Source organism: Stomoxys calcitrans, chromosome 2 (assembly GCF_963082655.1).
Source record: "Stomoxys calcitrans chromosome 2, idStoCalc2.1, whole genome shotgun sequence".
Taxonomy (NCBI): domain Eukaryota; kingdom Metazoa; phylum Arthropoda; class Insecta; order Diptera; family Muscidae; genus Stomoxys; species Stomoxys calcitrans.
Genome location: NC_081553.1, coordinates 67,381,537 through 67,394,815, shown reverse-complemented (window position 1 = coordinate 67,394,815; position 13,279 = coordinate 67,381,537). Strand labels below are relative to the sequence as shown.

Below are 13,279 nucleotides of genomic sequence, written 5' to 3'. Positions count from 1 at the left end.
AACAATATTTTTTTTTTAATACGTATAATAAATAAATAAATTAGTTAATAAATAGTTAAAATAAATTAATTTATATATATTTTTAAATTAAATATTTTTTTGTTCGTTTTTTTTTGTCTTTCATTTCTTAGCTTTTAAGAGTAAAAAAAAGTAATTTTTCTATTGCTACACATATAGAGGAGTTTAAAACAAAATTTGAAGTAGAGATTCAGCATGAAATTAGAAAGATTTTAAAGAAATTATCACAGTATAAGAAGAGAAATGCAAAGAAGATTTGAGAAGAAAATCAGTTATTAGTCCACACCTTAGAGCAGTTAGTAATAAATGTTACAAAAACAAAAAATTATTAAATAACAACTATAACAAATATTTAATACACCATTTAACAATAACAAAAGCAAAGCTAAAAGATCTTCCAAGGAAAACCAAGAAGAAAAGGCAAAACAAAAAAGCCATCAGTGAGATTTTGAGAAATTTTGCAAATTGAAGACTTCATGAACTTTTCAAAAGAGAGCTAGTAAATCCCAAACAAACCCAATAAGGTTGAGGAGCGATCGTAGTCTAAAAACTAGTCCAACATATCTCAAAACCCCACCTATAGGCTTTGTTCAACCATATGAGTATAGTCTTAAAGAAAGTTAAAATACAAATTTTTAGACAAGGGATCGTAGTCTAAAAACTAGTCCAACATTTATCAATAACCCACCTTTAGGCTTTGTTCTACCATATGAGTAGAGTCTTAAAGAAAGTTAAAATACAAACTTTTAGACAAGGCATCGTAGTCTAAGAAGTAGTCCAACATTTCTCAAAACCCCACCTTTAGGCTTTGTTCCACCATATTAGTACAGTCTTAAGGAAAGTTATAATAAAAACTTTAACAAGTGCTTATAAGAAGTGAATAAAAGTTTAATATAGATCAACGAGTGTAAAGAGAGCATATCTACACTTTCCAAAACTCCATTACAGATTTACTTAGTCCTTTCAGCAGTCATATCTTCCTTCCTTCCGTCTTTCTTGGTACTTATAAAGCTTCTGGTTTCTGCCCACTAAAAGCCATGTCATGGGCTTCATCGGCCAAAATTTTCGCTGGCACCTCCACAATGCCTTCGATAAAGCCATCCAAGGCTCTGGCCCAACCGCTGCTATAGCTGTCATGATGAGGCACCTCCACCACGTGTTTCTTTTGTGACAACAACTTCTTCAGCGCAATGATGACCGACAACAGCAAAGCAATCTTGGAAACAATTAAAGCTTTGCCAGCCAACAGGAACAAACCCTTCAAAATGATGGCACCCACAATACCCGCCTTGCCTGCCATCATCATCAGTATGGGCATCATGTTCTTCATTTTTCCCCTACCCTCATCGAAGGCATGGGCCGGACTTATGGAGACACCAAAATTCAAATTTCCCTTGGGTTCGGTGTAGGCCACAAAATCTGCATTATCACTGAAATGATAACGCAGCATGCGGGACGATATGAACTTTCTCACCTTACTGGCCACCAGTAAGGCCAAAGTTTCATCATCCGAGTCAATGGAGCGAGCCAAAAGCATATCATCTTCTGGGTCATCAGGTATTTCATCGATATCCCTGAAAATATCAAAACAAACAAAACGAAAACAATTTTGACATCATCAAAGTTCTTTAGAGAAAAGGACAGAATTCCGGCGAAAAAAACCAAAAAAAAAAACTTTTCGGAAACACTCACCTGTTTTGTGTCACCGTAACTTTTTTGTTTACTTCCAGCGAGGATTTTTTGAATATTCGATTCATGTAAACTATCAACTTCAGCATCATGCATGAATGATTATCTCTTTGGCTGCATTTTGTATTCAGTTTTCGCAGAAATCCCTCTTCCAATTGGTTACGATTTACGGCCGGAATCTGTTCAATGGATGAGATAAAAATATCCATTTATTTATACGCATATAAAAGATGCTTTCTCAATTGTGGACAATGTCATAACTAAAAGAGTTTTGATGCGGATTTTTGAAGCATTGAAAAGGTTTCATTTTCCATGCCACAAAAACGAAAGAGTAAGAAAAGAAAGGTTAAAAAAACGTTTACTTCACCCACCTGCCTCCTACATAGGATGAATGGTATACTAAAACACTCCGGCGGAGCAATGAGGACCACGCCCACTAGGGCACTGGAGACTATTCTAGATATCCGACCCATTGACATACAGATTAAGTGTGAGTCAGCCACTGCGGCTATGAGACTTAAGACGATGGGAGAATGGATTGAGGATGCGAGCAGCTTACACTATCGCGTTATAATCGAGGCGATGATAGCAAACCTGGAAGGAAGGGAAGAAGTTTCCAATCGGATACCTGAGATGAACCTTGAAGTCGAGTGCGAGGCACTGATGCCATCGGCACAGTCTTGGATTGACGGAAGCCTAGTATTGCCATCTGCAAGATCATGGTACACGGATGGATCAAAGCTGGAGGACAGAATGGGCCTGGGTGTATACATTGAGAACCCAGGAACTGAGATCTGTTTTAGACTGCCTGAGGACCACGCCTACTAGGGCACTGTAGACTATTCTAGATATCCGACCCATCGACATACAGATTAAGTGCGAGGCAGTCACTGCGGCTATGAGACTTAAGGCGATGAGTGAATGGATTGAGGAAGCGAGCAGCTCATACCATCGCGGTATAATCGAGGCAACGATATGAAACCGTGAACGAAGGGAAGAGGTTTGCGATCGGAAACCTCTGCTGCCATCGGCACAGACTTGGATTGACGCAAGCCTAGTATTGCTATATGCAAGATCATATTACACGGATGGATCAAAGCTAGAGGACAGAGTGGGCCTGGGGTATACATTGAGAACCCAGGGACTGAGATTTGTTTTAGACTGTCTGACCATAATACGGTCCTGCAGACGAAGATCCGGGCGATCACGGAATGCGTGTAGTGGTGCGGTGCTAACGCGAGGACGTCGAGTGTGAACATCTTTACCGACAGTAAAATTGCCATAAGGGCAATAACAACCAGGACGGTAAGGTCATGAACAGTCTTGCAGTGTAAGAAGGAGATTAACGCCTTCTCTGAGGATAGAAAATCCACATCGTTTGGGTGCCGGGCCATAACGGAGTAAGGGGAAATGAAAGGGCAGACGATTTGGCGATGAAGGCCAGAGGATTGCTATCAATAAACTTGGTTAACCCGAAGCCTTTCGGGACGAGGCAGTCGGAGATAAGGGAGTGGGCGATGAATGCGCATGCAACATTGTGGATCAGCGAAACGCTCGGTAGGACGGCGAAAATCCTATGGGGTATCCAGATCGTGAGAAGACGAGGCTATTACTGAAAGGAAGCAAGAATAAGGTCAGTATAGCTATTGGTATCATAACGGGACACATAGGACTAAGAGCTCACTTATGTAAAATCAGTGCGGCAAGTGATATCATCTGTAGGGCATGATGAGACGTTGGAGAATTTCCTTTGTCATTGCCCGGCTTCTAACAGATACCGGCACTTAGGTGGAGACACAATACCAGACATAAACCAACTAAGGGGAGTGGTATTGAAAACAGTTAAAGGTTTTGTAAGTTGCACGGAATTCCTTACTTAAAATTTTTTTTAAAGAGGACAATTTATACTTTTTAGAGCGCCCAACAAGCCGATTACTGGCTTAGGTGTATGTCCATGGGGCGGATTTATATCTGCACCCTTTTTTCAACCATACCTAACCAAAATCACTCCGGTTGTATCTGTCATTCAATAACAGGTCCATTTAGCTATGCCCGTACGTTTGTCGAAGGAATGTATAGTGAATAGTCGCTCAAAAATTTGCCCAAGTATTTGTTATATATTTAGGTCGGTTGGGGCCACAAATGAACCGAATTAGCCTATATTTTGATATATGTAAGCCTATAAGCAGATCTCCAGATGAAACTTTTTGAGCATCTATAGTTCGCAATATTGAACCGATGATAGAAATTGGACCATGGCCTGATATTGCTCCCACATAGAATGCAAAACGAGGCGCAGAGGTTAGCATTAGTGGTTAACCTTCTTCCGGTTATTCCGCTGTTACGGATACCTTCTGTTTACACCGATAGGTCAAAATTGGATAGGGACACCGGTGCAGGAGTGTTCATTGAATTCCTTGAAATCAGAGAACCACATAAGCATGGATGCGGTTGCAGCACCTTCGAGGTGGGGATCTTTGCGCTTCTGAAGGCACTGAAGACGATCTGAATACGGGAGCTGCCTGATTAGACTGTAACTATATAAGTTAACATTGAGACGGAACTGCGGTTGTGTCGTGGCGCCATATACGATAAGATCGATGCTATTTGGGTGACTTAGGGATGTTGGGAACCAAGTAACCAAGTAACGGTTCTGATTGCTTTTGACTTAGCAAAATCCAGGCTTATCTTAATCTTCTTTTATCACAAATGTGGATGCAAACCTCCCCGCGGTGTTACCTGGGTAGCTACCTTTAACATCCCTTAAAGGTAGAGAGCTAAAATGTGCCATGAGTTCACCTTTAGAAGGATAACAAGTAAAAAGGCGTTAAGTTCGGCGGGGCCGAACTTTGGATACCCACCACCTGGGGTATATATACCACCTTTCGTCATAATCCGGTAAGAAATGCATAATTTATGCCCCCATAGCAGCTTTATCGAAATATGGTACGATTTGAACCAAATTCGACACGGTTTTTGAGAGGTCCAATAAGTTCAAGTCATTGTTCAATTTTATAGAACAAAATATTGGTCTTTTTGGTAGCCATATCCAAATATGGACCAATCTAAACCATATGCGACGCGGATGCCGAAAAGCCTTACATAAGTCACTGTTTCAAATTTCATCGAAATCGGATTATAAATGTGCTCGTTATGGGACCAATACTTTATATCGAGAGATCGGGCTATATCCAAATCTGAACCGATCTAGACCAAATTGAAAAGAGATAAAGAAGGGCTTAACTAAACTCACGTTCCGCGAAATCGCACAAAATGTGCCTTTTACGGGTCTAAAACCTAAATTCGAGAGATCGGTCTATATGGCAGCTATATGCAAATCTTGATCGATCTAGGCCAAATTGCAGAAATATGCCGAGGGGCTTAACTTAACTCACAATCCCAAATTTCAGCGAAATCGGACAATAAATGCGACATTTATGGGCCCAAAACCTGAACCAATCGGGACCAAATTGAAGAAGGCTATCGAGGGGCCTGACACAACTCTTTGTCCTAAATTTCGGCGACATCAGACAATAAATGCCCATTTTATGGCCCCAAAACCTTAAATCGAGAGATTGGTCAATATGGCAGCTATATTCAAATCTGAACCGATTTGTACCATATTGCAGAAGTATATCGAGGGGCTTAACACAACTCACTGTCCCAAATTTCGGCCACATCGGACAATAAATTCGCCTTTTATGGAAACAAAACCTTCAATCGAAAGATCGGTCTATATGGCAGCTATATCCAAAACTAGACCGATCTGGGCCAAATTGAAGAAAAATATCGAAAGGCCTAACACAACTCGCTGTCTCAAATTTCAACAAAATCGGAAAATAAACGTGGCTTTTGTGGGCCAAAAACACCACCCAAAATCAAAAGTGGACCGATCGGGGCAATATGGATATGAAATGAAAGGTATTGGAAAATAGAATACGAATATGGTATTAAAGTTTGGGTCTAACTACCCATCGGGCCATCCCAACCCCAAAATTCCTCCAAACAAACATATTGGACGTTCATGTCAATATGGGCCTCAAATGAAAGGTATTCGGGAGTAGATTACGAATCTGGCATACAAAATCAGATCGAAGTATAGGGGGTCACCTTACTTCCCAAAAATGCCTTAAATGGGCATATTACCCATCATGACTATATGGGACTAAGTTTTTTTTTTTTTTTTTGTTTGTTCCGTAGAATCAAAAACGGTTGAACCGATTTTATTACAATTTTCACAGATTCTGTAAGTTTGTATGGAAGGAAACATAGGCAATATAATTTTTAGATATCGGATGGGGCGGTCCATCCCCCTTACCCGAAAAACGCCGCCCAAAACCAAAAGTGGACCGTTAGGCACAATATGGGTATCAAATGAATGGCATTGGAGACTAGAAAACGAATATCGTATTAATATTTGGGTCCAACTACGAACGGGCCTTCCCAATCCCAAAACTTCTCTAAACAGATATATTAGACGTTCATGTCAATATGGGTCTCAAATGAAAAGTATTCTACAGTAGATTACAAATATGGCATAAAAACTTAGGTTCAAGTAATGAGAGGTCTCCCCACCTTCAAGTACCCCCAAATGAAAATATTAGCCGACCATGCCTATATGGGACTCAAATGAAAGGTAATTAGGAGTAGATTACGAATATGACACTAAAATTTGAGTTCAAGTCTAGGTGGCGCTTTTTCAAATAGGTTGATTGACCCATTATGACAATATGGGACTCAAAAGAAAGATATTTGAGAGTAGAAAACGAATCCAATTTTGGAGCCAAGTGTTTGGGGGTACGTCCTAAAGCACCCCCGTAGCTGAACTTTATTTTCGATTATGGCAATATGGTGCTCAAATCAACGGTATTTGGTAGTAAAGAACGAATTTAATATCTATTTTCAGGGCAAGGCGCCGGTGGCCGCCCCAGCCCCAAAACATCCTGCAAACAGTTCATATTTACCGACCATGGCAATATGGGGCTCACATTAAATGGATTTGGGAGTGCAGTATGAATTTGATATTCATATTTGAGTCAAAATGTCTAAGTGCCATGCCTTCCCTAAAAACCACTTCTTATAATACCCTATTGGTAATTGGGTAATGCGATTCGTTCGAAATTTGGCTCTTACAGCCAAAACGTAGTTTCTATTGTTGGGGTCGGGTGCCCCGGGGGACGTACAAAACCCGCCAAATGGGTATATAGAACAATCACGACAATATGGAGCACTAATAAAAGGTGCTTGAGAGGAAAAAACGAATTTGGTATCCAATTGAAGAGCCATGTGTTTGGTAAACAGTCCCACCTGAAAACACCTCCCTATTACATAAAAGCGATTTGATGTTTAAATTGCTTGATTTTCGGGAAATTGATACTCATTTGAGGTGAGATGGACCCTAGGGACTTTATGGTGGACCCTAGGGACTTTATGGTCCACCTCACCCTCAAACAGAATTTATTTACCGATCATGCCACTATGGGGCTCATATAAAATGTATTTGAAAGTAGAGCACCTGCCATTATGGGGCTCATATGAAATGTATTTGAAAGTAGAGCACGAAGCTTATAATCACAAAAAGGGCCAAGTGTCTCTCTAAACCGGAAATATTTACCAATACGATAATATAGGACTCAAAGGCAAGATATTTGGGAGAGGAGTAAAAATTTACCCAGGAACCGAGAAAGGGCACACTTCTCACACATTAATGAAAGTTTACCGATTTAAGTTTAAACTCAATAATAAGGGACTTTTTGCGACCCCTTTTTGGGGAGTATTTTTTACACGACATGATTTTTTACATGGCAAATGTCGCCAGCATTAAGAGGGGATCACCACCCCTTTAAATTTTGCGTGATGTTATCGCCAGGATTTGAAAGCAGGCGTTCAGCGTTATAGGCGGACATAGGCTACGGTGGCATGAATACAGTATACACATTCAGGGCGAAGTGTCCCAACCCTAAATAGATATGAGAGAGTTAAAGAAGGCGCAGCGGAGCGGGCCCGGATCGTCCTAATCCTAATTCTTTATCTTATTTTAGTTTCCACCTATTATTGAAATCATGCAAAGAAATTGCCGATTGAAATCCATGTTGGGGGTTACATTAGATGCAGCCTAGCCTATTACTTTCTTATAAGGTTGATTCCTTAAGCAAAACCCTTTTGGTATATTTTTTCACACTTTTAATTAAAACTTGTCCCGAGTTGTCCTTTGTTTTTTTGTTGTAAACCAATTTTCCATTTTTTTGCTTTATATAAATATCTCTTATTTAATTGTTTCTGCTTAGTTTATGATACGTTCCATTTCACATGAAGTTTTTCAATTTCCTTCAATACTTCAGTTTCAGTCCAACACTGGATTATTTTAAACACGCAGCGGAAGTTGTGGTTAGTGCAGGTTTCGTTTTTAGGATTTTTTTTCTTGTAATATTTACCGCATTTTCATTGGAACTGATGGCAGGTGTGGCGTACGCAGAGAGTACCACGGTACAAACTATTGTCCACAGAACTAATGTAGCTTTCATTTTTCTGCTGTTGGCGTTTAAGGAGAAAATGTCCTTTTTTCTTATGTTTTTTTTTTTTTTTTGTAAAATTTTTTTTTTTTTTGTTTTTTTTCTTAATGCAATCCTTGGTAATGGAAGTTTATCTTAAGCACTTTGTAGTTTTTTTAATTGAATTATGGCAACACTTTCAACATCCTTGACAATACAATTTTCATTAACGCTTTTTGTTGTTGTACCACAGGCACTCTACGAGACAGTCTTTTTGAGTTAGCGGGTAGTAAATCCTTTTTTTTCTGGCGAATTTGACGATGTTATCTTCGAACACAGCGTTAGAGCTAAGCGTTGCGTTAAGAATTTGATGACATCGTCGTGATATAAGAAAACCTAATGCGATTTTTCGTGAGTGTGATTAAGATTTTATACGAACCCCATACCATGTCTTTGGTGCAGGCAACACGGCTGCGGCAACAGCTGCCACCCGGCCACAAGCTGCACTCCGGTTGTGGCAACTTGCCTCTATAGCAGCAAAAGTCGTTGCTGTCATCGTCATTTCTAGCCAAAAGTGAGAATTCCTAACGTTGCTATGTACAAACACACATAACGACATGGATGCATGTCAGTCGCCTTGGCCAGGTTGCCCCATCTGGAGTCGTTGTACCGGTCCACTTTTGTTTCAACTTGGAATCTTTTTTCTTTTCGTCTCTTTTCATGTTATTGCTATTGCCGAGTTTTCTCCTTTGCTACTGCACTATTTTTCATCATTGCTATGGCTTGGAAAAAAATAGTTTTTCGCTGATTGTCTTGTTAAAGAAAAATATTTTTTCCCAAAGTGAAATATATTCGTATTGCATTATATTAAAAAAAAAAAAAAAAAAAAAAAAAACAAAAAAGAAAAACGAGGGATATTGGGGGAAGTCATAACAAGACAAAGAAGAGAATGTTGTATTGAGGTTCATAAATGAAATTTTTATGTTTTTTACCAAGAATAATGAATGCGAAATTGCAATGCAAAAATAAAAATTCCACAACAGAGATTCTTACCGCGCATGATTTTTTTTTCACCTAAAGCAAATAATTAAAAACGCTAACACTTTGTTATGCCCTTCGTAAGAGATATTCCGTAAATCATATTTTCACACCAAACTATGTAATTAGTGTTTACATTGAAAAATATGCGGCAAGGATTTTGTAGGAGCTAATAGTACACGCTGCTACAAATTTATTAAAAATCCAATGAAATATAAGCTTTTTAAACGCACAATTATAAGATGGGAGGTATACTAATCTAGTCATTCCAATTGTAATTTATATGTATACTAGCTGACCCGGGCCCGCTCCGCTGTGCCTTCTTTTACTTTGTATGGAACAAAAGTTTCCTTGGAAAAAAAAGTCAGCAAGTATTTTTAGTTTGGGGTATTGGCCCTAAAAATAAATATTTATAGTTTTTAGGGCCAATACCACTCACTTTAACTCCCAAATTGTCTTGGTGAGCAAAAACGTCCTATTTGGGGGTTGTTATAGTGGTGGGTCGTTCCCTAGACAATTGGTCCCTAACGTTGATATCAGATTCGTTCTGTACTCCCAAAGACCTTTCATTTGAGCCCCATATTGCCATGGTCGTAAATTTGTCCCCTTTAGGGGATGTTTTTGGGGAGAGGCGGCCCCCTAAACACTTAGACCCATATTTGGATATCAGATTCGAATTCTACACTAAAATACCTTCTATTTAAGCCCCATATTCCCATAGTCAGTAAGTAAGTCCTGTTTGGGGGTTTTTTGGGGAAGGGAATACCTTTCATTTGAGTCCCATATTGCCATGGTCGGTAAATATGTTGGGGTGGTCCCCCTAACACATGGTCCGACAATTGGATATCAGATACGTTTTCTAATCGTAATTACCTTTTATTTGAGTCCCATATTGTCGTGATTGGTCTTAGTATATGTTTGGTAGGTTTTAGGGTGGTGCGGTCCCCCTAGGTACCCCATCCGAAAATTGGAAACCAAATTTTTATTTTTATGGTACTATATGAGAGCACACAAAATTTCGCGTAATTCGCACCACCCATCTCCGATATATAAATATACCATATGTAATAATTATGAGTAATTATTTGCCCCTTCTCCGTTCCTGGTGGTTCTTCCTTAGGGTAATGTTCTCATTAGGGGAGGGATGGCATCTCATACATTTCGACTCAAATATGGATATCAAATTCGTGCTGCACTTCCAAATCCCTTTAATTTGAGCCCCATATTGCCATGGCTGGTAAATATGGTGGGTGTTTGGTGGATTGTTTTGTTTACAATGAAAATACATATGAAATTCGTTCTTTATTCCCAAGTAATCAAAACTCAAATAGCCCATTTGACGTACCATAAAGATTAAAAGCGCCACCTAGACTTGAACGCAAATTTTAATGTCATATTCGTAATCTACTCCCTAATACCTTTCATTTGAGCAAAATTGCAAATTTTTTTTGCAGATTTTGCTCATGAACGTTTCACTAAGGAACAGGAGCAAACTTCTCACCTATCAATGAGAGCAGTCCGAAGCAAGTTTAAGCTCAATGATAATGGGCCTCCTTTTTATAGACGAGTCCGAACGGCGTGCCGAAGTGCGACACCTTTTCGGAGAGAAGTTTTACAAACGTTGCCAGCATTGGGAGGAGAAAGCCACCGCTGAAATAATTTCTGATGGTCTCGCCAGGATTCGAACCCAGGCGTTCAGCATCGTAGGCGGACATGCTAACCTCTGCGCTACGGTGGCCTCCGTCCCATATAGCCATGGTCGGCTAATATGCACGCTGGGTTCTTGGACCCAACTTTTATTACGATATTCGTTTACTGGTCTCCAATAACTTTCATTTGATACAATTATTGTGCCCATCGGACCACTTTGTGATATGGGTGGCGTTTTTGGTATAAGGGGGGGTCCGCCTCCACCCGATATCTAAAACTTATATAGCCTATGTTTCCTTCCAGACAAACGTACAAAATCTATGAAAATTTTAAGAAAATCGGTTCAGCCAAGTATTATATAGTCATAATGGGACTAAAGGAGTTTTTGAGGGATGGCATGACCCCCTATACTTCGATCTGATTTTGTATGCCAGATTCAAAATCTACTCCCGAATACCTTTCATTTGAGCCCCATATTGAAATCAACGTCCATTATGTCTGTTTGGGGGAGTTTTTGGGGTTGGGCGGCCCAATGGGTACTTAGACTCAAATTTGAATATCATACTCGTATTCTACTCTCAAATAACTTTCATTTGATACCCATATTGTCCCGATCGGTCCACTTTTGGTTTTGGGAGGTGTTTTTGGGTAACGGGGGAGGGTCCTCCCCCTTCCGATACCGAAAAACTATATAGGCTATGTTTCTTTCCAGACCAACCTACACAATATGCGATAATTCGTGGAAATCGGTTCTGCCGTTTTTCAGTCTATACGGAACAAGCAAACCGAGTCCCATATATCCGTGATTGGCTAATGTGCCCATTTTGAGCGTTTTTGTGGAGGTGGGGTGACCCCATTTACTTCGACATGAATTTGTATGCCAGATTCGTTATCTGCTCCCGCATACTTTTCATTGATACCCATATTGTCCTTATCGGTCGACTTTTGATTTTGGGTAGTGTTTTTGAGGTAACGGTGAAGGGTCCGCCCCCTAACGTTATCAATAAATTATAAAGCCCATTCCTACTTTCCTTTTCATTTGAATCCCATGTTGTCCCGATCTGACCACTTTTATTTTTGTTCAGTACTTTTGGGGTAAGGGGGAGGGTCCGCCCCCTCTCGATATCAAAAAATTATATAGCCTATGTTTCCTTCCAGACCAACCTAAACAATTGTACAGGAATTTGGAAATTTGCCCTTCAACTAAGCTGATTGGGGTAATTTTTACACCCTGCACCATAGGACGGGGGTACACTAATTTCGTCATTCTGTTTGTTACTCCTCGAAATATTCGTCTCAGACCCCAGAGAGTATATATATTTTTGATCGTCATGACATTTAAAGTCGAACTAGCCATGTCCGTCCGTCTGTCTGTCGAAAGCACGCGAACTTTCGAAGGAGTAAAGCTATTACTGTAGGTCGGTTGGGATTGTAAATGGACTATATCGGTCCACGTTTTGATATAGCTGCCATATAAACCGATCTGGGATCTTGACTTCTTGAGCCTCTACAGGGAGAAATTCCTATCCGATTTGGCTGAAATTATGCACGACGTGTTTTGTTATGACTTCCAACAACTGTGCTAAGAATGGTTCAAATCGGTTCATAACCTGATATAGCTGTCATATAAACCTATCTGGGATCTTTTTGAGCCGCTAGAGGGCACAATTCTTATCCGATTCGGCTGAAATTTTGCATGAGGTGTTTTATTATGACTTCCAATAACTGTGGTAAGAATAGTTCAAATCGGTCCATAACCTGATATAGCTGTCATATAAACCCATCTGGGATCTTGACTTTTTGAGTGTCTATAGTACGCAATTCCTATCCGATTTGACTGAAACTTTGCACAACATGTTTTGTTATGACTTCCAAAAACTGTTTTAAGAATAGTTCAAATCGGTCCATTATCTGATATAGCTGAAATATAAGCCGATCAGGGGTCTTGACTTCTTGAGCCACTAGAGGGCACAATTCTTATCCGATTTGGCTGAAATTTTGCACGACGTGTTTTATTCCAACAACTGTGCTGAGTATGGTTGAAATAGGTTCATAACCTGATATAGCTGTCATATAAACCTATCTGGGGTCTTGACTTCTTGAGCCTCTACAGGGAGCAATTCCTATCCGATTTGGCTGAAATTATGCACGACGTGTTTTGTTATGACTTCCAACAACTGTGCTAAGAATGGTTCAAATCGGTTCATAACCTGATATAGCTGTCATATAAACCTATCTGGGATCTTGACTTCTTGAGCCGCTGGAGGGCACAATTCTTATCCGATTAGGCTGAAATTTTGCATGAGATGTTTTATTATGACTTCCAACAACTGTGCTAAGAACAGTTCAAATCGGTCCATAACCTGATATAACTGCCATATAAACCGATATGG

General features: G+C 39.8%; 1 protein-coding gene across 1 annotated transcript; it reads right to left on the bottom strand.

The window, feature by feature from the left end:
• Positions 1-1,021: 1,021 nt before the first annotated feature.
• On the bottom strand, positions 1,022-8,231 carry LOC106093456 (uncharacterized). Its single transcript, XM_013260509.2, has 3 exons — positions 8,142-8,231; positions 1,711-1,886; positions 1,022-1,592 (listed from the first exon to the last, which is right to left on the bottom strand). Exons 1-3 carry the CDS (start codon positions 8,229-8,231, stop codon positions 1,022-1,024), a joined length of 837 nt encoding a protein of 278 aa, XP_013115963.1.
• Positions 8,232-13,279: the final 5,048 nt, after the last annotated feature.